The sequence below is a fragment of the Anopheles coluzzii genome, chromosome 3 (genome assembly GCF_943734685.1).
Source record: "Anopheles coluzzii chromosome 3, AcolN3, whole genome shotgun sequence".
Classification (NCBI taxonomy): Eukaryota; Metazoa; Arthropoda; class Insecta; order Diptera; family Culicidae; genus Anopheles; species Anopheles coluzzii.
The window spans coordinates 5,895,534-5,923,333 of NC_064671.1; the positions used below are offsets into that span (position 1 = coordinate 5,895,534).

General features: G+C 47.4%; 2 protein-coding genes across 6 annotated transcripts; one reads left to right on the forward strand and one right to left on the reverse strand.

The window, feature by feature from the left end:
* On the forward strand, nt 1–8,796 carry LOC120960042 (uncharacterized). Its single transcript, XM_049610272.1, has 11 exons — nt 1–316; nt 378–578; nt 1,290–1,598; nt 1,669–1,779; nt 1,853–2,785; nt 2,849–3,397; nt 3,470–4,972; nt 5,048–5,296; nt 5,364–6,095; nt 6,175–7,125; nt 7,221–8,796. The coding sequence occupies exons 1-11, from the start codon at nt 121–123 to the stop codon at nt 8,396–8,398; spliced, it is 6,912 nt and encodes a 2,303-aa protein (XP_049466229.1). The 5' UTR covers nt 1–120; the 3' UTR covers nt 8,399–8,796.
* Nucleotides 8,456–27,573, reverse strand: LOC120955070 (serine/threonine-protein kinase grp). 5 transcript variants are annotated; one of them, XM_040375559.2, is made up of 8 exons: nt 27,142–27,573; nt 23,521–23,575; nt 16,578–16,788; nt 16,247–16,470; nt 15,989–16,166; nt 15,617–15,759; nt 12,856–13,062; nt 8,456–10,545 (listed from the first exon to the last, which is right to left on the reverse strand). In XM_040375559.2, exons 3-8 carry the CDS (start codon nt 16,691–16,693, stop codon nt 9,857–9,859), a joined length of 1,557 nt encoding a protein of 518 aa, XP_040231493.1. In that variant the 5' UTR covers nt 16,694–16,788; nt 23,521–23,575; nt 27,142–27,573; the 3' UTR covers nt 8,456–9,856. The 5 variants fall into 5 exon arrangements, with proteins under 5 accessions (XP_040231493.1, XP_049466228.1, XP_040231491.1 ...); XM_049610271.1 differs by lacking the exon at nt 27,142–27,573 and adding an exon at nt 24,544–25,112; XM_040375557.2 differs by lacking the exon at nt 27,142–27,573 and adding an exon at nt 24,544–25,112 and having other exon boundaries at nt 23,496–23,575.
* Between the last annotated feature and the right edge of the window lie 227 nt (nt 27,574–27,800).

Here is a 27,800-nt window from a genome sequence, read left to right on the forward strand (position 1 = left end):
TGCCGCATGGATAAGCCCTCCGGACTAAGCCTATATAAAGGGCGCCAGCCGTTAGCGCAGAAACGCGAGTCAGTTCGAGCTAAGCCCTCCCGCGAAAGACCAGACACAGATGTAAGTAAAATGGTGCGCAAGGTGGATTCCAGTGGAGTCTGGTGGGTCGGAAGACCGACCATACTTGGTGTGATGGTGCTGCTGCTAGTGCTCGTGATCCCAACGGTGAAGGGAGAGGTGTTGTGTTACACGTGCCAAGAATGTGATGAGCATGACGTGATGCAAACGGAGCAATGCTCTGTTGAGTGTGGCATTTGGTACTCGTGTAAGTGGAAAGCTGGTCCTGTAGCTGATGCAATTCCTCTAAAGTGCTCTTTATTCTTTAGCGAATGGTGGCGTGCCAACAGTAAACCGTGGATGCATAGAGCAAACACAGGAAGACGACGTGATCTATGATCAGTGTGAGACCGATGTGTGCAATACTGCCAGTGTCGTGCGGTGTGTGCGCTGTTCTACTGCTCTGACGGCTGAATGTGAGAACGTGATCTGCCCAACGTCAGATGACCAGTGTTACCTTAACCCTGCAGGTAATTACCAATCGTGTGCGTACTTCCTCTACCGTTATCGGTTATGAAATGCAAAAGTGCAGGTGTACCCCCCCGTACAAAATATCGCGCTCTTTCCAAAACACAATAGTATCAGTGCGGAATTGGTTGCGAAAATTATTCCCCATTTTAACGGTGCTTCGTGGCTCTGTACAGTGCTGTGTGCTCCACGCATCATTGATAACCAACAGGCAAGATAAAGCGGGGTTTAAAGCGGGGTCCTAAATCGACTGCTGCCACAAACGTATCAGTAGACCCGTTTTGTTTGTTGTTTACACCAAATCATCCAGTGTGAGAAACGGGGTGGCCATAAATCCATCCAGCATTGCAGGAACACACTGTACTACCAGCCCAATCAAACGATATCGGAAGGCTGATGACATACAATTCGGAAGTGTAGATAAATAACCATAACAGGGAGTGTGGGGCGAGACGACCCAGCTACAGGAGACACAGATAGTGGAAGAAGAGAGCAGGATTATAAAATCGCTTGTCGAAGGTGACACTGTGTGATGTTTTACCGCCACCAGTCAATAAAACGGCGCTTCGGAAGGGCGCCTTCTATGTGTGGTCGAAAATTCTACAAGGATGCACGTGTCCCAATATTAGGATGTACAAGTTGTACAAGTTTAACAGTTTGATCCAATTTTACAATAAAAAGATGCTAATGTGTACTTACCTGCATGTTTCTAGATGGAAAACGAGGCTGTACCTCAGATCCGGATTACGTCGTGGACTGTTCCGGTGCTTCTTGTACCGAATGTAGCCCGGAGACAGGTAAACCCTGTAACGATGTTCTGACGTGCGAAGTCTGTGATACTAGCGAAAATCCTGAATGCTTGCTGCAAACGTGTCCCAAGGTGACGGATCAATGTTACCGCTATATTGACGAACAGACCACACTGCATTTAGGCTGTACTAGTGAGGAAGACTTCACTATTAGCTGTGAAGAAGAGGGAGCCAACTGTCGAACTTGTTCCAGTGATCTATGCAATCGAGATGGTAAGATAGGCGAGGGAAGTCTAAATCTAAGCTAGATTACACCAAAGTTGTGTATTCCGCATCCTTGCAGCGAGCTTTGAATGCTATTCCTGCGATGATTGTCCGTCGATTGATGCTTTCCTGGATAGTAAGGTAGAATGTAATATTCACCAGAAGGATCAGTGTTACACGGTCTATGATTGTAAGTGGAATATTACGCTACAAATACAAAACGAATTAAATAATTCCAACTTTTAACTCCAACTTTCCAATAGGGTCAAGCAAGCAAACTCACCGTGGATGCGTCAGCGACGGATTCCCAACGACGAAGTTCGATTCTTACGACTTGTGCAGCGACAGCACCTGTAATAACCAAATCTTTCCGAACCATCTCCGGTGCTATCAGTGCGATGGGTGTGATGCACAGATCTCCGATGCGGATGTAAACTACTGCCGCAATGATCAGGCAACCGGGTGCTTCATGCTGCTGGTTGAGTTCGAATCGGGTAGCAAAACAGTCATCCGAGGATGCGACACAGATCCGGCGTTCGCTGACTGTAGGATCAATCGTAACTGTGAAACCTGCACAGGAGATGCGTGCAACCGGGCGCCCCAAACTGCTGCAAGATTATGCTACCAGTGCGAAGGTGTGGAGGAGTGCGAAAGACAAACACCTGCCACCGGCTGTCAGAACACGGCGTTCACTAACCAGTGCTACCTGTACTCGGACGGTGCTGCTGGCGAAGAGCTGAAGAAGGGATGCCTACTAGATTTGGATGAAACGATGGCGGCGGCCTGCTACGATCCGACCGATACGCGCTGTAGCATCTGCAAGGACATCACGTGCAATCGACAGCACTGTGTGCGGTGCAACACACAAACGGAGGGTGCTGCCTGTCTGTTGGGTGATAAATCTGCGCCGGGCTTGCAGTATGCACTTTGCGAGGGCAACTGTCGGGTGGAAATCGATGCCGACGGACACACGGTGCGGGGCTGTGCGGAAGACTTCCCGGAACCGTGCGGGCAGGGTGATGATGCCCGTTGCCTAGAGACGGTACAGGCTGGATCCAATGGTGGCATTTTTCCAGCAAATCGCCGCCAGTGTTTTCAGTGCGAGGGTGACAGCTGTTGGACGATGCCCGAACCTGGGACGGCTCGTTACTGCCAGCTCTACCGGGGGTCGAATGATGGCTGCTACATTTACAACGGTAAGTGTGCAAGACGGTAAGGTGGTTACAGTGCTTGTGTGACACCTTTATTTACCCTTCCAGACGGAAGTACGATAGTGCGTGGTTGCACCACCGACCCTGGAGCTAAATGTTTAACAGAAGATGGATTTGACGACCAATATTGCTCGATCTGGATGGAAGATCTCAGAAACGATGCCGCTCAGCAACGGGAACCTCTTACATGTTATCAAGATTGTCCCGGTGTTGAATCGGGACAGATTCCAACGTGTCCACCCGTTACCTGTCCACCGACTACCGATCGTTGCTTCGTCAGCGTATCGTACAGTGGTGTTATTTCGCGTGGCTGCACATCCTTTGATTGTCCGCCTGATTCTAGAGACTGCTACACGTGCAAAGAGGCGAACTGCAATGGTGCCTACTCGGTGTGTTCCAAGTGTGATACGTCGATCGATGGGGACTGTACCGTTGGTACCGAGCACGGCGAAGTGTGTGAGCAGAGCGAGGGTTGCTTCCAGTACCAAGGTGACGATGGCAAAGGTATCTATGGTTGTGCTGAGAAGGCTCCCGCCATTTGCTCCAACGATGCCGACCATTGTAACTTTTGCCAGGACACATTCTGTAACGCTAAAGGTAAGCTGTATACGATATCCTGTAAATAAAAAGATTCTTTTGTATTAACCTTCCACTTGTTTGTGCCTCTAGCTCCAATACTTTGCTTCTCCTGCACCGACTGTCGCGATGTTTTAACTCCAATTATTCAGAAGACAAAGCTCTGCGGTACCGAAGGGGACAGTTGCATTACCGCGCTGATCGATGGACGGATCGATCGTGACTGTCGGTCCGATTTGCCGCATCCGATCGAGGAGTACACCGTAATTGAAGATTGCGACACGTCAAACTGTAACAGGCTATCAATTACCGATTGGACCAGCTGTTACGTGTGTACGGGTTGTAACGATGTGTTGGGCGCTGAAGTGACTACGGAGCTCTGCCTAAACCCGCCGACGGACACGTGTTTCACGAAGCGGGAGGATGACGGTGTGATCGTGCGCGGCTGTGCTACGGAAGACGGACTCGTCGGCTGTGACAGCGGTTTAAACTGTGATGTGTGTCCGGGTGAGAACTGTAACGATCGTGCCGTACCGCAGGAATTCAGCTGCGTTCAGTGTGACCTGAGCGAGGACTGTGCGCAGTACAATGTGCTCAGTGAGTGTCCCAACACACTTGGTTTGCTTGTCGACAGTTGCGTCACGTACACGAAGCAACCGGACGGTGTAAAGAAGGGTTGCATTAGCACGCCAGATTTGTATGCCCTCTGTTACGGAACTTCGAATGACGATTGTGTTGTGTCGGAAGAGTCGATGGGAAACGCAAGACCGGTTCAGTGCATTGACTGTATCGAGAGTGTAGAGTGTATTCGAGGAGAGGCAAACGAGCTGATCACTAACTCGTACCACCATGGGTCTTGTGTTTCGTTTCTTGATGAGCAAGGTACGGTCGTGCGCGGGAATATTGTGAACTATCCCGAGTTCCAGAATGCCCCTCACTATAAGGAATGTTTCGAAGATGGCTGTAATAAGGGGCTGTTCCCTGAGGATCGCTTGCTGTGCTATCAGTGCGGTGGAGAGGAGTGTGCCCGTCTGACACAGTCCGGCAGCTCAATAACGCCCCAGCCCTGCTTGCGGTACGATAAAGCGAACGCAAAGTGTTACACCTGGTACGAGAGTGCATCGAATGCGCAGCGTGGATGTTTGCTGGACGATGGTGACGACTCCCCGTGCGGTGGAGAGGGAGTACAATCGTGTAAAACCTGCTCCAGCAGTCGATGTAACGAGCTCGATTACGCGGCCTTTAGCGAGACGAACGTTTGCGTAAAGTGTACCACCAATCGGGGCTGTCAGGAGGATCTTGCCGAAGAAGCGTGCACCGATGGCGGTGGTTGTTACACGTTCTTTAGCGGATCGTTGGTCGTCGCAAAAGGTTGCGTATCGGAGCTTGCGGAGAGTATGGAGTGGTACGAGGAGTGTGCTCGCGGCAGTGAAAGTGAACGTTGCCAGCAGTGTTACGGGGACTATTGCAATCGTAACAAGTGTTACGCGTGTAATTCGGGACTTGGTAGTGCTACCGATTGTATCGAGCCTCGCTTAGGCCTTACCGAGTCAGCTACCTGTAGGATGGATGACGGATGTGTGGCGTTCATTGATGGTAAGCTCAGCTCTCTACCGAACAGTCTGAGTTTAGTGGGGAACATAATTTAACTACCATCTTTCCCAACTTTAGCAAACGGTCACACGGTACGTGGATGCAGAGACAGTTTCGACGACCCAATTGCCGAATGTTCCGAGCAAAATGCCGCCACCTGTCAGCTCTGTAACGGTGATCACTGTAACGGTGCACTGCTGGGGAAGGATCGCATCAAGTGTTACCAATGTTCGGGGACGGCCGGATGTCTCGAACCGGCACCAAACAGCGCACTGTACTGTGCCATCTATCGGGAAGGAGAGGAAAGCTGTTACACTTACTTCCAAGGTACGTCCGGTGGTCATTGTTGATCATATCCATGTTCTCTCACACATTTTCCTCCACTCTCCAACAGACGAGCGTACGGTAGAACGTGGCTGCACTCTCCAACGACCGGAGACATGTGAACACCCCTGCCAGAAGTGTAACACAACGGCCTGCAATGATCAGCGCGCTACCATGACGAATCCTCTCCGCTGTGCCCAATGTTCCGGCGACGAGTGTCCCGACATCGACGCCACCGATCCGACCGAGGTAAAACCCTGCACGGAAGGGCTGCTGTTTGGCCGTACCGATCAATGCTACACCTACTTTGATCCGGCCGATGGTTCGGTTCAGCAGCGTGGATGTCTTAGCGATCTTGCGAAGAGTGCAGGTGGTAGTGCGATCGCGGCTCAGTGCTTAGACGCAACCGATGGAAGCTGCAAGCTGTGCACGGACGATGGGTGCAATGCGCGCAGTGTAACTTGTTTCGTCTGCAACACGGATACTGATCCGGACTGTGCCGACCTGTTAACGGAGAGTAGCACGTATCGGCAAGCATGCGGTACAGGGCGGTGCGTTTCGCTGCTGGATGGAGCAACCACGCGGAAGGGATGCTTGGAGGATATCAACGAAGTCGATTGTGCGTTGAAAGGGACGTGTCAAATCTTTGAAGGTACGTTGTCGAACAGTGCGATCTATCCTGCGGACAGGATACGGTGTTACCAGTGTAGCGGTAATGGATGTGACGAGGTGCAAAGCTCCACCAGCTCTTCGACGTGCCAACAGTACGACCCCAACGATGAGTGCTACACGTACGTTACAGGTGAGTAGGCCATGCCATGACTTTTGCTCTGCTTTTTGCAAACGGCTCACCACATGCTATGCCCTCAACCATCTTCCAGATGCCGGTGAAACCTTCCGTGGATGTCTTTCCGATACCCTGACGCCCGATCCATGTGCCGACCAATCGGACGTTTGCATCAAGTGTAGTAGCGAAGCCGGCTGCAACACCGAACCTGCCCAGCGCTCCAACGAACTCGTATGCGCACAGTGTTACAATGCGGTGGAGTGCGGTCAGACGGAACGATACGAACGGTGCACCAAACCGGTGTTGCTGGGCCGGCAAGATTCGTGCTACGTGCAGTCGTTCAACACAGAACTGCTTGCCCGCGGTTGTCTCAGCGATGCGGTGGGATCGTTGCGGGACAAGTGCACCGCCGGCGGATCGAGCAGTGAGTGCTCCGTCTGTCTGTGCGATCGCTGCAATGCACCACCGGTGGAGTGCGTTAGCTGTGAGGGTGAGGTTGGCTGTGGTGATGTGCTCGGTGTTGGGCAGAGCCTTGTTCCGTGTCAAACGGGTAGCTGTGTGTCGTTGGTCAAGCAGCTTCCCAACGGTGCCACGGTCATTGCCAAGGGTTGTTCGGAAGCGTACGAGCAGGATACTTGCAGGCCAGCGAATAATGCATCCTATCAGCTTTGCTACTCTCCGGGTTGCAATGACGTGCTGTTTCCACCGGATCGGCTGAAGTGCTTCCAGTGCGTAGGAGCGGGCTGTTCCGATCCATCGCTCGTTCCAACCATCTGCGAGCCGTATAGCGCGAATGATAAGTGCTACAGCTTTTTGGACCGTCAGCAGAAGGGATGCGTTGGCCAGTTGCAAGACTCGGCGGAATGTAACCCAGCGGATGGACGGTGCTTTGTTTGCGATTCATCGGATGGCTGCAATGAGGAACCGCGGCCGCTAGAGTGTATCGATTGCTCGTCCCGAACTGATCCAAGCTGTGTGGAACCGATGGCAACCTTTGTAAAGAAGAAGTTTTGTCCCATTGGCGGATGCGTTACATTTATTGATGGTGAGTTCTAGTACCTAAAAACGCAATATTTTAAACATATTGTTAAGGAAACATTTACTATTGCTTTACTCACCGTTTTGCGTGTTTCTTTGCAGCGCATGGCTTCACCGTGAGGGGTTGTGCGAGGGAATACTACCTCACTCCCGCATCATGTACCGGAACGACCTGCCAGCTGTGCACTAATGACGACAACTGTAACAGCATGCTGCTCCCTCAGAATCGGCTGCAGTGTTATCAGTGCTCCGGATCTAGCTGCTTGGATGTATCGAACCAAACGCCTTCCATCTGCCAACAGTACAGTGCAGACGACGTTTGCTACGCGTATGCCAGCAGTTCTACCAACATTCGCCGTGGATGCCTGTCAGATCTCACCTCCGAATGTCCCACAGACGGTTGTGTGACGTGTGCCACTGGCAATGGGTGTAATGCTTATCCACCGGTCGTGGCTAATCCGCTCACCTGCCACCAATGCGATGGAGTGAACTGTGCGGACGAACAGACAGGCGCTGGGGCCATGTGTCCTCCAGTACTGTTGGGTCGCACCGATGCCTGCTACTCCTGGGTGGAGAAGTACACCGTCCGCAGAGGTTGTTTGTCCGACGCAGATGCGTGCAATGCGATGAACCCGAACTGTTACATCTGCACCGACGGAAGGGATTGTAACGCCGAACGGTACGCGGTAGAGCGTCACGAATGCGTTCAGTGCGATGAGTTGCCTACGGACGAGCGGTGTAATTGGGGATTCGATCGATCGGCAGCAGAGCAATGCTCTTCCGACACGCAGCAGTCCTCCGAGTTAGGCTGCTACAGTTGCTACATCTCGACGCTGGACCCTACCGAGCGAAGGCTCTTCCATCGTGGCTGTGTAGGCGAGGAACGGCAAGCTCAATGCGAGCCGGAAACGGTTAACGTCTGCCTCGGTGCGGGATGCAACCATCGCAACGAGCGCTTACAGATCTGTGCCAAGTGCGAAGACGTCGATGGCTGTGAGAGTGGTCGGTGGGTGGTGGAGGAGTGTCGTGGCGTCGTACCGTACGATCGGCGTGGCTGCTACCTTATGCGCGATGCCCGGAAGCGCGTTACTGCACGCGGATGTGCGGCGGACTTGAACGATGAAACGTGGCAGCTGTGTTCCAACGTGCGGGACTCGTCCTGTCTCACCTGCCTTGGCAACGAGTGTAATCACGCCGCTATTGGTATGGGAAGAGTGTCGTTACTAGGGACGCTTACGATAGCGGTTCTCTGTTGGCTCTTGGTCGGACTCGGTAGATAAAGGAATCATTTCTCAACTGGTAACGGAATTATCGACGAAAGCAAACGAACTACCGAATTTACCATAACAAATTCATTTTTTATTCATTATTCTTATTTAAAAAAAGATTCATCATCAAAAGATAGATTAGTAGTGTAAAAACACATCGAGTTAAAATATATAGCGATGAAGAGAGAAGAAATAAGAGATTTAATTTGTGTGTGCTGTGTAGTGCATGTAAAAATCTAGCAATAAACGTTTCAATTAACTTAACAAAAATGGATAGTTTGTTGTATAATCGTTAAAAGAAGAAACGAACGAGAGCAAGGAAATGGAAATGGAAATAAACAGATAAAATAATTAAACCGCACTGAACACGGGTGAGTAAATATCAAACCAATAAAGCAGAGGTAAACGAATACTAATACGTTCGAGCGCAAACGCGCGGTTGTGGTGCTCTCTCTCTCTCTCTAAACTCTAAAGCAATGAAAAATCTCTTTTCCATTAGTTACCCTGAATGTCAACCATACACGCACACATACATATATAATTCCACAGCACAAATTTCAACTGAATAATGCTCCGTCGTCACCTCTTTAGCACCTATCTTTGTCGAGAACTCAACTATCCATCCTCTGCCACAGATCCTCTTCTCATGGTGATTGCTCAACACTCTTCCCACTCTCAATAAATGCAGCTGTCTGTCTTCTGTCGTTCTAACGTGTTTTGTTGTGCTCTTTTGCTTACAGTAAAAGGTGCTGTCACGAGGATTTTAAAGTACATCATACATATTGTCGTATAGAAAAAACATGTGTCGTGTATTTTAACGCAACACAACCGTGTCACCCGCACCACAAACTCTGTTGCTTAACTAAGCGCGTTGTGTGTCGCGTCTTATATTCTGTGTACAAAACTTGGAAGGAAGCTCTAGGAGATGTAAAGTTTACACAGTTTCTTCTTCGCGTGCATTTCGATGCGGATAGTGTAGTGAAGGAATTGTAAAAAAGGCGCGCTACACACGCTGGTGGCTCTCACCAAAAACGTATTAAATGATCCATCTGCACTCTCACTCTCTTGGTTAGCCAGCCAAAAAAAAACAATGATTCTCTCTCAATAATGTCGGTCATCCGTTTCCGGATGTTGTCTTCCCTTTATAAACCGGTACACAACTTTGTTTGGCACTAGAAAGAGGACGTTATAATATTCGTGCGCTCACAGAGCGTATCAGAGTCAGTGTTTCGAACACATTCATTCCTATTTACCCATCAACTCTCCCAACCACACCACATCTACATCTTCGTTTCGTGCGATATTCTTTCGCAGCTATAATACAACACTTTAAAATAACTATCCCCTCTTCCCCTCTGTCCCCTTCTGACCTTCTGAATCCTTCGTATGAATCCTGAATGAGCGCGTTTATGTCTGTGTTTTATCCATACACAAAACAAACAAACAATTCCTCTCCCCTCCCCCTCCTCCTTAAGGCACAGAGTTGGTCGCGATCGCGATCGGCCAGGTGACCGGGCCCTTCATCACGATATCGGCCAGGCTTTGCTTAATCTTAATGAACCGCCGTTTAAACTCCAGCCCGCAGCCCTTCGACAGCCGAAAGTCGCACAGGATCTTACCATCCATCTCGACGATGTTCGCCTTAAAGATCAGCTGCAGCTTCCGCCGATCGATCGTCGATATCGTAATCACGCCCTCGTCGTTCGATTTCCAGCCGTAGCCAAGCTTTTCCAGCACGGCCGATAACCGTTTCAGCGTTTCGTCGCAGCGCGTCGACACGAAGAAGCGGGTCATGCGCCGAACGAGCCGCTGGAACGGATTCTGCTGCTGCTGCTGCGTGCCAACGCTCTGCGTCGGGTTGAGCTGCGTGCACAGGATCAGATCGTCCAGCATGGTTGGCTGCGAGAAGCAGAACCCGTTCCGGGCCTCGATCGCTTCCTCCACACCGTTCATCTCGGTGTGCACGGTCATTGGGACGGGTTGCGAATGGCACATGCGCGAGATGGAATCATCCAGCGGGCTCGAGATGTCCTGATTGGAGCAGAGCCGTTTGGCGCGTGGCGACGGCCGCCCGTCGATGACATCGCAGCCTCCACCAGCACCACCGGCACCCGCACCACCTACACCGTTGTTGGCGCCCATACCTATATCGGCAATGCCTACAAGAAGTAAAGCAAACAACACGTTCAATACAATATTACAGGAACGACGTTCAAGGATGTAAGTTTTTGGAGTTAGATGTGTTGCGTGTAAATTTAAAATCATAGTAAAAATTAACAACCCCTCCCATCATATCAAACGGTGTCATTTCGTCATCTTTCACTTGTTTTTTATCTCTCGCCCTTCACTGGTAAGCACGACTCACACACGCGAAATGAAGAGTAAAGAAGGTTCAAAAGTCAAATAAAAACACAAACGTACATAAATAATGTGTGCTGGTGTGCGCAAAGGAGGGATATTGTGACGGTGGTGGCGATAGGGGCAGTGTTAATAACAATAATAATAATAATAATAATAATAATAATAATAATAATAATAATAATAATAATAATAATAATAATAATAATAATAATAATAATAATAATAATAATAATAATAATAATAATAATAATAAACAAAACAAACTTAAAACGTACACACACATTAGGTTTTTGGTGATAAAGCTATATGTGGTTAGGAATGCATTCAACATACAGCTAAAATCACCAAAGTCCCAATAAGTGGCAACAACGGACGATATAGCAGCAGCAGCAGCAGCAGGTTCGGTAGGAGCGGGTTATATAGCATACAATTGCAGGCAAAAAATACAAGTTTTAATATAATCAACACTCTCACACACAAACACACAAGCAGCTAATACACAAAAAATCATGAAGTAAAGAAACTGAAAATTGATCGAGCAAAACAACCAACAAAAAGAGGTGATAAATTCAATTTTGTGGTGAACATTCAATGTAAGTTCAAGTTAAACAAAAGAAACACAACGACTGGTAGTAGTAAAAACTCGTGGCATACATGCACAAAAAGGTATAGAGTAAAGAGTTAATCGAGTATATGCAAATAGAAAATATTTATAAATATTTTCACTTCCACTTCGGCAAGAGAATGCAGGATAATAATATTCACACGTACTTTATTAGGTAGCATTGTCCCAATTCGTCTATGCTTTGGTAATCTAGCTTTATGAAATAGTTCAAATTCTATCATACAGCTAAAGCGCCAAAGCGCGGACAAAAGGGCACTCTCGTAGTAATTCGCGTAACCTGTACATGGAAGCAATTAACAATTTTAAAAGCCCAAAGAACGGCCACCCGCGCAGCACTTTACGTATTCTTTTATTAAAGCGGTGAGAATACACCAACTCGGAAAAGATCGAAACTATATATACTAACGATTTACCGCCTTTTTAACGCACTCTCGAAGAAGTTAGTCGAATGGCGTCCTCACTGGGGTAGGTACCAGAAGGCCCTCAGCATCTTTTACACACAACTGAGAGTCATCCAGTACCTGACCATGTGAAAAGGACGCAGAAGAAGCATTAAAACGGGACAACACACTGCGAAACACACATACCCGATGATTTCCCAACCTTCCTTTATCTTTTTGGCCCTTGTCTGGTAGAGGTTGCACACCACACCCAGCACACATATACTCCTCTACACTACGTCCCTGTTTTTCGCATTGCAATGCAGCAAACTTTTATATTATTGTAGACATAATGCACACACTGCACACAAAGAGATAGCTAAATCTGGAAAACGGATATTTTCGTCAGTGCTGATGGTGGTTGGTGGGTTGGTTGGTTTCTCTCGTCGTTGGACACTTGCCAAAAGTGCAGAACACGTTTGCTCAGCCGGCACAGCGCTTGAGGAGAACGTGAGACACAACACGAACGCTTCTAAAAGCGAATGCTTCCGCTCGTTCTCCACTAAAAACCCTAAGATAAATAGAATTAGGTCTTTCGTTTCTTACCGCAAAAAGCACCGTGTTTCATTCTTTTATCGTCGTCTGCATCGGGTGGTGGTTTTTGAGGATGGTAGTCAACGGAATTCAGGACTGCCCATAACCCCCACCCACAAATCGTTTTTAATTCCCCCCCAAAACCGAATTGTGGATCTTCTTTGGCTGGAAAAATACTGATCTCGGCTCACATAAACGTGTCTCGTTTAGGATCGTCATTGGAGCTTAGAATGTCTTTAGCATTTTTGAGCCTAGCCCGACGACAGTGACCAGACTTTAAATGGCTATTTGAACGTCGATCGTTCCACATGACACCGACCGTAGGAAAGCAACAAAAAAGCAAACGCTCAACAAACCCCATTTTCTTTTTATTGAAGAGCTTTTCCCATTCATGCAAACACAACACAAAAAGGAAATTAATTTTACTAATGTTCTTTTAAAAAGATCGCAACACACGTTAGGAAAGAAAGTGGGGAGAAGGAAGGGGGACAAACAGAACGGATACATACCTTGTAGGTGGAACTGCGTCTGGCACCATTTGTGGTCCTGCAGTTTGTCGAGAGTTAACCGTTGGGCAGGATTGGCCACGAGAATCTTGCGCAACAGCGACAGCGTGAGCGTGTCCAGCTTGCACCAGGGCGTTGAGGTAGTGTACTTGTTTTCCTTCCAGCAGAGATACTCCGCACATCCGGACGACGGCTGGTCCCATGGTAATTCTTTGAAGGGTTATTTTATAGGGGGGAAATCGATCGATTCACAGAGATGAAAAGGAGAAAAGAATAAACATGAGTTAAAATGACGATATTTTTGTATCTCCCTTCAACAGCCCAAATTCCGTATATTATTTTAATCGTGTCATTTAAGCGAGATGGCGAGATAATGGTTTTTATTGTCGTGCATATTGTTGTTGTTTATTTTCACTCGCGAAGATTGATGCAGTTTGGTGTTTATTATTTAATTGAAATAAAACCGTGCAAACAACATGTCGTCACTAATTCAGGATAACGATGCACTCCACCCGCACTCGTAATTGCATACATACACACACAGACACACATTCGCGAAACGGTGCCAAAATAACAAAGCCAAACACACAGGGCAGGGGAGTGATGATAGACAGGCACACGTGCGAAGAAGGGAAATCGAGTGAAAAGAGATGCATATTCAACAGAGTTCACTTTATTTATTAATATCATATACACACACAACACACATACACAACCGCACTCTTCTGATTTATACACACACTTGTCACAAAAAGCTTGAAACAGCAATCGGCTAAATGAAGAAGTATAGGGCAAAAATAAACACAGTGATCGCGTTTTTACTGGGTGAAGGGGGAATAATGTGCTGTGCTTGATTTGGGCTTTGCATAGCATACACACAGGGGAGATACATAACGATACGGTGGTGTCTCTTGCGAAAGTAAAATTAAACAAAATAATATAAAAAAGGGAAACAACACTTGCATAAACACGAGCAGCAGCGCCAGTACAGATAAAATTGAGTCTTGGATATTGAAGAATATGGAATTGAATTTATAGAAAAAGTTATTGTATTAATTGATTGACAAAAAGAATGAGTGAAAGCATTACAATAGCAACAACGAGCAGCAGCAGCTCACATTCGCATGGCAAAAGGGTTTTTTTTCTTCTTTTAGAGATAAGATATAGCAAGTGTAAAAAAGGATTTAAATATAAAAAAGGCAAACACACAATAAATCTGAACAGTGTGTAGCGTGTGAGGAAAAACACAACATATAAACGCGCGCGTCTCAAACAATGAGGGATCATTTCTTCATCACATCAGCAAACAGCAGCAGCAGCAGCCAGAGCACAACACTGAGAAACATAAAACACGCACATAAAATATATCGGCAGCCAGCAGCAAAAATCGGCACACGCATAAAAATATAAATGAAAGACACATTTTCAGTGAAAAAAAAACGGAACACAATATCGAAAACAAACCAAAACAGTAGTAGTAGTAGTAGAGGTAGTAGTGGTAATAGTAGTAATAAAGGGAAAACAATAACACAACAGTGCAGTGCAGCAGCAAGCAATTCCCAGTTGGACCTCTGGTACTAAAGCTTTAGAGATATTACAATGAAAACAACATTCTACAGCTAGAATACCAAAGATACAGCCGGAAATTATGAACAAAATGGGATTTAAGTAAGAAAACCAAACGAAAAAACACGTCCATAATAATGCTCGTGTTGTGTGTGTTTTGTGGTTTTGTGGCGAGGGCGGGCGGGCGCGCATTTTTTGCACATTTTTTGTTTGCGGGAAAAAAACAAACGTGAAGAAGGATTTATAATGGAACACAAGAAAACCATATGCACACAACAATACAAACACAATTTTGAATGGAGGGAGAAATAACAAAAAAAAATGGGTTTCAAACCAATGACATTACAGCGGGAAGGTGCTCTTTTTTGGGGCGGGTGGTGGTGATATTGGAATGATTTGAAGGATTATGCGCGGCCTTTGAATGAGAGGGGGAGCACACATGTAGAAATCCACATTAAATTAGCATAATCCAACAAATATAAATACAAAGGCGATAACGGGGTATAGTACAATTATAAACACACACTCACACACATAGATATACTTAAAAATATACATCGAGCAATTGATGCAATTGAAAACAACAATAATGCAAAAGGCAGCACACCACACGGTGAAGAGAAACAGTCGGTTGGTCGGAAAAAAAACACTCATTGCGGTTAGCCAAAAGGGAATTTAATACAAAATAATGAGAGAAATTGTTTTGCAAATATTAATAATATGATTGCCTAGTTTGAGATTGATACGGTCGCGGCTCATGAGGAATTTTATAGGATCGCATTTTAAAAGCATAAAACGCCAGCGCCGTCTGTGGCTCGTGAGCAAAAAACACTCCTTTTTTAGCCACACTTAATGCTCCACATTCATTCCATTTCAGAAACATCAACATAGCGCATTTAAAAAGAAGATAACATTCCAAGAGAAGAGATAAGCGAAACGACCATTCAAATGAGAAGTGAAAAAGAGAGGCGCATCATTCAAAGCGGATTTTTTTAAAAACAATTGATTTTAGGAGCAAAATATTTCATTACAGGAGCATGAAGAGATTTATATGGATATGTGCTGTGTGGCAAAAATGTACACACTCTTTCATATAATAATAGGCAATATAATTGTTTAGTTTTTCAAAAGGGGAAAAAAGCAGCAAAAAGCATATTTTGGGGAGCAGATGCAACGAGAGAGCCTTCCCGATACTCACCTCCAGCAAGCATTGTGACTAGGATGATTCCGCAGGACCACAGGTCGGCCGGTGTTGCACGGTACGGTTTGACCAGCACCTCGGGTGCCACGTACGGTAGCGTACCGCACTTCTTGTCCAACAGCCGCTCCCGGCCCTTCATTCTGTTCTTGGCGACGATCAAACGATTATCGATTTATTTGCATGGAAACGTCGGATTGTACACCGGACACATGGAAATAATAAAGAAAGATAAAACAACACACGTTTAGCGATTCGGGCGTGAAATTGTCCTCCTCTTTAAGGGGGGAGTAAGGAGTTAAAGCAGTCAGTCCAGAAAAGCCCACACAAGGCTCGCCAACTCTAAACGTATCGGTGGTTTGTACCTAATACCTAAACATGGTGGCCATCCCGAAGTCCGATATCTTCACGTTGTCGTGCTCGTCCAGCAGCAGGTTTTCCGGCTTCAGATCGCGATGCGCCACTCCTCGCGTGTGCAGGTAATCGACACCGGCCAACAGTTGATTGAAGTACCGCTGTGCCTCGGGAAGTGGCATCCCAACGTCGGGCTCTGCGCAGAGAAAGCACAATTTTGAGTGAGCATCGAAACAAATGGTTGAAACCCTCTAGCTAGCTAAGTCCTTCTCTTACCGATTCGATCAAACAGCTCACCACCGGCAGCGTACTCGAGAAAGATGTACTCGATGTCACCCTGCGTGCGTTTGCCGAAAAACTTGAGAATGTTTTGATGCTGAAGAATTTTCTGTATGCACACCTCCTTCTTGACCGAGCTTTCCGCATCCGGATGCTTCTTCAGGTCGACCATCTTCATCGCTACCGCCTCACCGGACTGTCGGTTAATCAGCAGCTTCACCCTGCACACACACACACGGATAGAGAAGAAGCAACAACGTAATAGGGTTAGGAGAATAAATTAGATTTATAATAAAACAGACACTCTCGTAGATTCGATTCTACTCACTCTCCGTAAGCTCCTTCGCCAAGCGTCTGGGCCAACGTCCATCCTTCGACGAACTCCCGCAGTCCAGACTGTGTCCCGCCGTTCCCGGAGCCGACGACCGTCTGGGATGCTGCCATGTTTGTGTGCGCTCTTCCCTCCTTCTGCTGCTGCTATCCTCCAGCAATTGTCCAGTCCAGTGTGTCTGTCCCGCGGCCGCCGTCGTCTCGTCGTTCTGCGGTTGGATAATTAGGTTGATGATGAACTTTCAAACAATCCATACACATCTCCCGCCCCTCAGTTGGTGGTTTAATATTAGTGGTAGAGCGTTTTCCGTTTTGGCAATGATTCCAGCACTATCATCGTGCAGTTTTTGTAACAAAAAAAAAACAGAAAAATCCTGTGGCTTTTTCACGTATCCCTGTGGGCTAAGGGCCCCTAGTCAGTCTCGTTGTGTTATAAATTGCTTTCCAGGCCTAGCAGCTAAAATTAGGACACACACACACACGGTTGAAGAGAACCCGGAGAAAGCCAGCAAATTTAATTGGCTGCCGTTGTTGCCCACTTGCTGAAAATGGTTTTGATGACCATTTGGCACTGAGCCACAAGTGACGATGGATGGATGGAGCCTACGAGAGAGAGAGCCTTGGCAATCTCGATGCGGCAATGCGATGACAAAAAAGGGGTTCAGCGGTTCCACTTTCTACACCTTTCCTCCCCCCCCCCCCCCCTCCTCACGATGCAAAATCGCGAATGGTGACTCATCGACCACCGTCTGTGTCTATATATTCGATGGATTTTCAATCCAGCATTATTGGACGGTTCGACTCGTTTGCTCACTTCTTAACATATTTCACTTTTACTAGGTAGGTAACCAGAGCTTGGCGGGAGAGCGCAGCAAATGTCTGCTAACTATGCTTTGACCTTCGGTAAACGTACTGACGGAAGATGACACACACGTCGAAGAGCGGCACACATCACAAATGCAGACACACTTTTGGTCTGGAGGTAACTTCCGTTTCCTATTTTTTTCTCGCCTCCAAGAGAGCACAAAATGTGTGTTCACGTGTCCCTTTTCAAATAAATCTCTGCTCGTCGAACACACACACACACAGCTAAGAGATGCGTGCGGGTTTTGCTGCCGTTTTCCGATAGCGAAGCTTTCATTTATCGTCTACTACAACACTACTCGAATCGCTTGCCACCGATCTATCTGTGTGCGTTCGGGGGGTCTTAACAAAACCGAGAATTAATAACTCAGACAGACAAACACGCGCAGCACACACAGTTAAGGATAAGGAAGCGACGAAAAGTGACTGCTGTCGCGCGTCTGGGACACCTTTTTGCACAGCATTCAGCAGCAGCCTTTGCTGCTGCTGCCTCGTAACGAACCACACACACCCACACACACGGAGTTCCTTTATCTCTCCTGGTTTTTCCGAGCCGCACACACTCTCCCACACTCGCGATTTTAGTGGGCGTGTGAATAATTTGCTGTCAAACGCAGGATGTATCCCGCGCGCGCTGGGAGTCCTTGGAAGCATGACGATCAGCGCCACCACCCACCACGAAGGCGGGCGGGACGGGACAGACAGGTGGACGACACAGGCACACAGTATTACGATGTCAGAGAGAGAGAGAGACTCTCTGTATGATACAGCAGCCCATGAGCCTCATCAGCAGCCTAATGAGGCAGCAGATGCTGTGTTGTGGAGGGATGGCAATTTTTCACCAACACATCCTGCGCTTCTTGAATGAGAGGAGGAAAATAGTCCCACTTTTTTATTGCTAATGTTGATGATGGGAATATGATTATGAGATGACGAATCTACTGTGAAAGCATTTCGCGACGCCATTAATCGTTTGCGATAGAAGGCACAGAGTCCTAGTTTTCGATCGCTCGCTCGTTTTTCTCCCTCTCTCTCTCTCTCTCTCTGAACTTAGTTTTCCCAGAAACAGATGTTGCCACACTGCCACCAGCCAATGCTGCTGTGTGGACACAACAGCACATTCGCTCTCCCAAAAGCCCACAGCTTCCTTGTCCAGAAACGAGGTTCTCTCTCGCTCTGGTTACTCCATCGCTTAGCTCTTTATTCCCTTGGTAGGTGAAAATTCTTCTTTAATAGCTAAAACCACGACCACGAGGAGGTTATAGTAGGCGGGCGGTGGTAGATTGAGATGGGAAATCCGTTCTAACCTTTCGCTCACTTCCTCCTTTTGCTGCTGCTGCTGCTGTTGAACGCAATGCCGTCCGGGATGTTGGCAAGGTTAATGATCTGCACGCAAATCGACCGATAAGGTAAGAGCAGCAGCACTGTGTAGGCACACCACAAACCCTTATTTTTCTTCTTCCTTTTCCTTCTGCCTTTGCACAGGCATTACATTACATTTGCTAGCAGAGTAAAGGTATCTCACTAACCCCTCTTCTTATCACACACTGCGCAGTAGTAGCAGTGGTAGAAATTGTCCATCACTCTCTCTCTGCTGCTGGCCACAATCGATCGGGGGAGAAGGTTTGATAAACGGAACGTGTGCTGTGGTGTTGGTTGTGTGCTGTAAGTAAGCAAGAAGCAGCAATACCAACAGAGACATTAGCGAACAGGACACACAAAATCGGACATCACGAAGGAGGAACCGCTCTTCACAAAGCCCATCACATCAAATCATTGATGTACATAGTCAATCAATATGAAGAAGAATAAAAACCATCAAGGTCATAAATGATCATTGCTTCAAGCTTTCCATCAGGCACTTCTTCCGAAAGCAATATTAATGAAGAACCTGAGATATTTGCGCCTCTCCCAAACACTTTTTCCTCTGAAACGAGTGGCCGTATCTAGACACCAATCCAATAAGTGGCAGAGAGCAGAGCTACAGGCTGTACAACACCGGTACGCATCATGCTATATGAAAACTGCTACGATTGGCGGTTTTCGATCATAAATCAGCGATTATTCAGAGGGGGGCAGAAAACACCCTGAGGAGGATGCGAGTAGGTGACACACAAACGTAAAAAGGAGAAAAAGCCCCATACACACACATGTGTCACATGCTGAAAGTTGTGCTGATAGAGCATGTAATAAGATATCGAGAAACGGTAGCAAGTTTTACACCGCACCTCCCACTCCGGTCCCGAGACTGCTGGCTGTGAAGAACACGCGATGGATGGCGTTTGTGGTGTAAGTTTTTGCAACGTCAGAATTTGTTGGAGCTGGCGGAATTCCACCAGCACATGGGGGCGACGGTGGCCAGAGCTAGAGATATTAGATTGTGCCTCGCAGCAGTTTTGCGCGTTCCTAGGCATCAGTGTTGGTGGTTCTATCTAAAAAAAAGGGTTAAGGTCAGAAGAAAAATTGCAACTTTAATGTCTGCTTTTGTTTTGAAAGAGTTTTCGATGGGGGTTTTGTTGTGATTTTCTTGGTACCGATGCAACCCGCGATTGGCGGCCAAGAACGATACGCAAAATTGAAACACCTGGAGCTATTCCAACAGCACATGATCACCCAACCAATTTGGCATCATAAAAACCTGTGTTTCACCATACGTTTCATGCGGATAAAATCGCTCGCAACGCTCGGGGGGTTCGATGCAGATGTTTCGCAAACTCTCCCCTTCTCCAAACGGCGGCCGACGCAGGACCTTTTAAAAACCAGGATATGGTTTGTTTTTTTTACCACATTTTTCCTGCCACATAACTACATCAGATACTGCGGATAAATTTGATGACAGGGAAAAAAGGACAACTGCACCTACACAGCATATGGTATGGCCCACCACTACGAGCAAAATTCACATATTAGGGCTAAAAATACAGGAATCGATTAAGATTAGAATATTACGTTCGAGAGTGAAATATGCAACAGAATTATTACAAATAATTGCGCTTATTGCGGAACCAGTTTTCGCAACTGCAGAAGTTTTTGGTCTAGTGTACCTCTAGCCTGGAAGTAGTCGACAGGACTCAAACCATTAGACCTCCCCCTCATCCGGATCTAATAAATCTTCCCATATTTGTCTTTTCTATCCTGCGCTTGTTTCCTCATTCCTTCGGTCGACCTCCTATGCAAAGTATTATCATTAATTCTCTACGAATTGCCGAAAATTGCGCAACAAACCCCATCCAGTAAGGATAACCCCGTGCGAACAAAACGCGGGATAAATTTATGGCCATTTTGTACATTAAACCGTGCAGTACGGCACGCACACACATAATCCTCTAGGTCCAATATACTTTCTCTTTGCTCATTTGCATTTAAAAGCCCACTTCCCGCGGGACGGGAGGCGGCGCACGGTCGTGTCTCTGATGGAGCAACTTTCTTCAAACGAACCAATTGCACACACCACAGAGTACAGTGGTGGCATTGCAAGGATTGACCGACCAACCGGACGAAAAAGAAACAACGCTGAATTAACGCTGAACACCACACACACACACACACACACCAAGTTCCTCTGCTATAGCAGCAGGATGCGATGCTTCAGCGAAACTCTCGCGAGTTTCTCTCCAATCTTCGCTCAGAGTTGTCCAACCCGAGAAGAGCACACACAAACACTTAATGGACGATTTTAGTTCGCATGCGCGCCATAACACATCCGCGGACACACACAAAAAAGGATATCCTTCTTCCGTTTGATGCTTCTCTCCCCCAGTACGACGAGAGGCGGCATCATATTCCACCCACTGAAGTGTGTGTGAAGAGAGCATGGATTGCTTCGATAGGACCCCACAATCACACACCTTTTTCCTCATAATTATCTACCGAGAAGCAGGAACACCTTTTTGGAGTGTTTTCTTCCCTCTCAAGGACGAGGAATATACTTCCGAGGATCAAATTGCGGACAGGATTCACCTGTTAGCCTGCAAATCTAATGGAGGAGAGGTTCCGGTACCTATGAAGAGACAAAAATAAGTTAATGTAGAGTCGAATTTGGCACACCCAGAGCATTGTTCGTATTGAGTAGAACACAAAATTCAAGGTTATTCAACCGGGCCCTCCTACACTTCGAATCTTAGTGTGTGAGCAATGTTCTCATCCCTGATACGGGATTCTCTCCGTGTCGTATGTATCCCACTAATGATGATTACACCGTAAACATTAATGTACATTTTCAGATGCCACCGTAATTCGCGTTTGTCAAGCATTAAAATCCAGCCAAATTCTAGGCAAATTATGACCAGCAGTAATACAAACTACATGGCCGGATACGGCAGCAACAGCCGCCACAGCATCCAATCCAGCAGGCAACGGCACAGCACTCTTCGAAAGAGCCTCTTTTCATCATCCCCCACTGTTGCGCTTCTATCAACTCTCCCGCTCACTCTCTCTCTCACTTCCTCCAGAGCGTTCATTCTCACTCTCTCAATTAAGCATACATGCACACACACACACACACACTAGCACACTCAAAACTTCTTTCGCCCTTCTTTCTGGCCTCTCTCTACACTACTGTTACGGGGGGTGATGCGGTTGGTGGTTGGTGCAGGAAAAAAGAAACCTGTTTCAGTTTTTCTTTCTACCACTTTCTTCCAACACGTTCTTCAATTAATCTTTGCTCGAGGGGGTGGGGGTGGGGTTGTGGTTTGGTTGGTTGTTTTGCCTTTCAAGTGTATGTCAGAAAAAAAAGAACAACGAGTCACAAAATAATCGCTTGCCTGTGGCCACGGGGCCATCATCCCCCAATTCTGTCCCGAGTACGAGGGACACCCTGTGTGTAAGGGAGGGGGGTGCTGGGTGGGTGTGAGGTGGAAGAGGTCATGCTTTTGCAACACACAACAGGCAAAAGCAGCAGGCCAAACTTTTATGCACGACAGAATGATCTCTCCTCTCGTTACAGTATTAAAATTAAGACAAATTTGAACCTTTCCTTTGGGATTCTATTCTTTTTTTTTCTCTCTCTCTCTCTCTCTTGCGCACTCTTGCTCACTCTTAACCCTTTCAACGCACACCCCCATCCATCCACCCACCGGAGTTAGTTTTAAAACCGAAAACTCGTTTCCACGCGCGGTTCTCCATCCCTTTCCCCCTTGCTTCCCTCCCTCCTCTCCCCCCCCCCCCCACACACACACTCGAGCGAGCTTCAAAATCGCGTTTTGCGTTCATTGCTCCTCTTTCGCTCTCCAGGGCGCGCGCGAACGTGAAGAATACTATCCCCTCCTCTTCTCCACTCCCATCGCGTATTCTGTTCACCATCTCTTTACATGCCCCCCACCCGTCAACAGCACATTTCGAGACAAACGCGTTAGGGCGACGAACGAGTCCTTCTCCTCGTCCCCCTCCGCCCAAACCAAAAGCAGGAGAAAGGAGGATTCATTTTCCAATGCAAACAGCGTTGGTGAGCTGGGAGAGCGCATATTATTTGTGTGTTTGACGGTTTGTTCGACGAAGCGCGTGTTCGAAGTGTGGTTCGAAGTTTTCTTAGGGACTTTTTCTCGTTTTGTGTGCACACAACGCAACATAACCGAAAGGAAGGGGGGTTCATAAACAACTCTTCTCGGGTGAGTGTGTTACCCACACCCACCCAGCATCACCGAGAGCTCGCACAACGCTGCTGCGGGCAGTACAAATCGGCTTCTTCTTGTGTCGTTTGCATTGTTCACCTTACTACACACCAAAAAAAACTCCATCCATAGAAGTGGAAACACGCGCGTCAGTGTTCCAGATTGGAGAGCTTGTGGTTTCTTCAGAAGGGTAGGACCAAATCGCAAACGAATTTTCAATCATGAACAATCCTTTTTGGTGTAATCAGTGCATGTGATAGTGATTCCATTTACCATCGGATTCGATCCAGATGGGATTTAGTATCAATCGATGAGGGCTGCCACACAATCAATCTGGTGCGCGAAACTTCATTGCCGAAGATGAGAGAGACGCAATTTTCGGCCAAAAACATACACCATAATTAGAGCAATCTTGAAAAGGTTAAGGGCTACACGAATCTGACCCTTCCCTGTAGCAAGCATACACACCCGCCGTTATGGAGCAACACTCTTCTCTTCACAGATGGAAACGAAAGGCCTTAACCTAAAAAAAAAAAGAAAAACAATCAAACAAAAACACTAGAACATGATTTCTTCGTGCAGCGCGAATCTTTGCCACCCCATAACCACCCCATCCCTCCAGGAACTGCGCTTTTTCTTTGCTTACTCCTCCATCTCTCTCTCTTTCTCTCGCTAAAGCCAGCCGTGCGCTTGATTGCTTAGCAACACACACACACACACACACACACACAAAGGGAGTGTGTGCACGAAAAACTTCAAAATGGATTCGCGCGGATGATGGTGGAGAATACAACCCCCATTCTTCTCCCACTGCGCGAGCGCGGGTTAGAAAATGGATGGGTGAAAGGGAAGAGATAGAACGGAGCACGGCGTACCAAACAGTGCGAGATACTACAGAAAGAGAGAGATATATAGAGAGAACGAGTGAGCATGCGAGAAAGCGGAGCCTGCTGGAAAAGAACCAGAGAACCACGAGACGGTGGTGCTGCTTCTGCTGGCTGGCTGGTTGATGATGATGTCGCACGCACTATGGCTGCTGTGGATGATGGCGATATGATGGACGCACATACAAACACACACACACACATACATTCAAACTGATAGGCGCACAGTGGGCTTTGTTCTAACCGAGAAGGATAATTAAAATCGCAATTTTAAAATGTATAAAGGTGTAGTTGCGCAGAACGCAAAACACGGACAACGACAATGTTCCAGGGCGCAACCTGATGTGGAGGTTTTTCGATGCAAAGAAGCTATATTGAACTGAAAAAGGATGAATTCAGCCTCTCTATAAATGAAAATCGCACCAGCCAAGCCAAAGCACAGTAGCAGCTGATTGCGAAATTTGCAAAAAAAAAGACCCGGCCATTGAGCGCATCATCACACCACGGCAAATTTTGCTCTAAAAATCGAGCCCAAAACGCTCTACACATCATGATGGTACGTTTGCTTTCACACATAACCTTTCACAGCCCAAAATCGCACACTCACCTGAGAGGGGCCATCGTATAAAGAAAGACCACCGGCCACACACAGGCGCGTATTTTTCCATCGCGGAAGAAGAGCCTCTTTTTGGTGTTCCGCCAAATCCACCAGTGAAAAGGCAAACGCAGCAGCCATCGGCGTTGGAGGAGGAGAGCACATGCTGCTTAGATTGGTGGTGTGATGCTGGTGGTGGGGGAGGTCGGATGGTACAGGATGGACGGTCCAGAGGAAATTCGTACTTCACACACTGTTGCTCCCTGGTGGGCGCGCGCACTCTCTCACGGGATGGATCGATCCCCGAGCAGGCAGCCATTAGCCAAAGGCGCTCCCTCATCAAGACAACACAAGCATGCGTTTCTTCTTTATGCTTGGAGTCATCAAAAGTTCTTAAGTAGCTTCTTCCGAAATTCGAAACCCTTCGCGAGGTTGGAATATTTGCTAACACGCACAAAACGGGGCCGGAATTCAACTCCTTTTAACTGCCGTAGGAATTGCAAACTTTAGGAAACACAGTGCCAAGCAAAAGTTCTTTTCCTGTTCATCTTGAGGCCACGAAACCCCGTGAGATAAACAAAACCTACCGGAAAAGGGAGACCTTCAGGGTGGCCCCGACTTCTTCATCTTGCTTTTTGGAGACGACGTCCCCCAAATTTCGTACAGACACACTGATATTCTGCGCTTTCTCCTACACGCACATTCCACGACCGGCATTTTCTCCATCATCACGGCGCACCTCTCTCTTCAACAACAGCATGGCTGGCTTTTTAGGTTCCCTTACTCGGGGTTTAGATGCCAATAGGTTGAGGGCCAGATTCATCGAATCCAGCGTCGAACAATGGTAGAGTGTGGCTCATCTCACAATAGAAAGGTGTTCCTATTTTATGCCGGGAAGCTTCCATTTTCCGCTCACTGACCACCAGAGCCGCCGCCTGTCGCAACATTGCAACCAACTGTGGCCGCCGCCGACACCGACGCCATCGCGGAGCACGTTGTTCACGCGCTTTTCATTTGCAATCATTTTGTGCAATAATGAGAAATTAGATACTGTCCACGATAATCACAAGCTTTCAATCCCGAACAAGGAAAACTGTCCTAACACGCCACACCGCACACACACACCGTCGTGCCTACTCTGTTGCTTTCAACCGTTCTTCACCAGTAATGGGGTGCGCGCGCGCACACACGTAGAAATCGCACCAGAGAGAGCACCGTCCGCACCGTACGAGAAAAGAATGAAAAGTAAACCGAGGCCAACGGGCGTTTTTGACAAATGGCTGTCGGTGGATACAGCGAAAAAAGAGACGGAGAGAATGCGCGAGCGCCAGCAGCGTGCACTTCTCACCATCCTCCAGAAGATCTGGACCACTGGCTGCGGGAGAAAGAGAGAGAGAGAGAGAGAGCGAGAGGGATCGCAACCTTTCTTTCCACGACAGCAGCATGCGGCTCGCACACTGACCAAACAGAGAAAGAAAGAGATACACCAAAGAGAGTGAGACGATGCGCACAGTTGAGCAAAATGCAAACAAGAGAGCAGGCACGCACACACTCCACAGCGCACGCTTCTTAACCTCCCAAAAAAAAAAGGTTTCTTCTCCAGAAAGAACAAGAAAGGCTTACGTGCGCTATATACCCCACACACACACATACGCCGACAGCCGGTTTTACAAAAGAAATTTCTACCACTCTCGCATCTCTGTCAAACGAATTTTGGACTATCCGCACACACACACGCACACGATTCTCTTTACCGGTTAAATTTTTTGTTCTCTTCCATGACCAGTTTTAGAATTTGATTTTGCAATATCGACAAAAAAACTGGATTGCTCCATGATTCTGCATGTTGGTGGAAGTGTGTGTGTCTGCGTATGTGTGTTGGTGTGCTACAGGAATAAGAGAAGCTCGATCGAGCAACACAAGAATGCGCGCGCGCGCATTTGCGTCCGTCTCCAAGGATGTGTGCGTGTGCGACGAGGAACAATAGCTTCTTGGGAGAAACCATCGCACACAGATGAGACAATTCAATACACACACATCCACACAAACACATACATGTACAGAGAAAACGCGGTACGACCGATTTCAACGATGCGAAACAACGGATTTTCGTACAATTTTTGCACCATATTCCAGAAAGAACCATTTCTGTTCGGCAGGTATGAAACCTTCAGCGCCAACTATTCGATGGCAAGTTCTAACATGCACGAGAGAGCACGTGAGTGAGGGAGTTTACTGAACCGATCGAATCGGACACACCATTCTTAGGTATCCGGCAATCTTTTCAACCCACCCCACACACACATATAAACACACACCCGTTCGACAATTGCTGGAACCCCCGAAAGACGAAAAAAAACCGTATGCGCGCGCGCTCTTGCTCCATCCAGCAACAATGTCAACTGAATGTAAAAAAAACGCTTGCTTTATCTCTATGCAACTGTGTCCCTATCGCAGGGATGACGACTTAATTTCGCCTCTTCCAGCACACACCAAGGAGACACACGTTTCAAGGTCCCGGTAAAATTTCCAATTAAACTATGCCGCAAACTTTACATCCCCAAATCGTTCGCAAAACGCTTCTATCCCTTACAATGTACCATGACTTACCTTTGTTTCCTCGCAGTGGCACGGCACGTTCACAAAAGCGCTCCCCGCAGCGGCTAACTTCTTCGAGCGGGTGTGCTGCTGCTGCTGCTTATCTTTTTGCCGTTCCGCTACGCCACCGTTGTCTTCGACGTCATCTTCCGCTTTGTTCGCCGAGAGAGAGAGTGCGAGCTCACACACAATAACAACACACGCCAACCACACACACACACACCGTAAGGACTTGCCGCGGCCACGCCGGTTACCACACTCTACAGGCGCGCTGATTTACATCGGCACCGAAACACGCAGCTCACGATCTGGCACACTGGGTCCATGTGCTGGATTTTTATCCTGTTGCTAGGGGGAGACCTTCCGGGAAAGAGAGCATAATTTGCTCCGATTCTCCGCGCGCGCAGACCGTGTGCGTCTTGCCGGTGAAAAATCAATTTTCTTCTTCTTGTGCGAGTTGCTCTTGGTTGTTCGCGACGTGCGGCGACAGCTGTCAGCAGAGTGACCAGAAATACCGATTTATCTGTATTCCTACCGATTTTTCATATGCCTACCGATTCACAGATGACCGCCCTAAAACTACCGATTTTCCATTTATCCTACCGAAAATCACAGATTTTTTATTTTTCAGTCGTTTAAACTTAATCTGTGGCGCGTGGGATGCTGTTTCA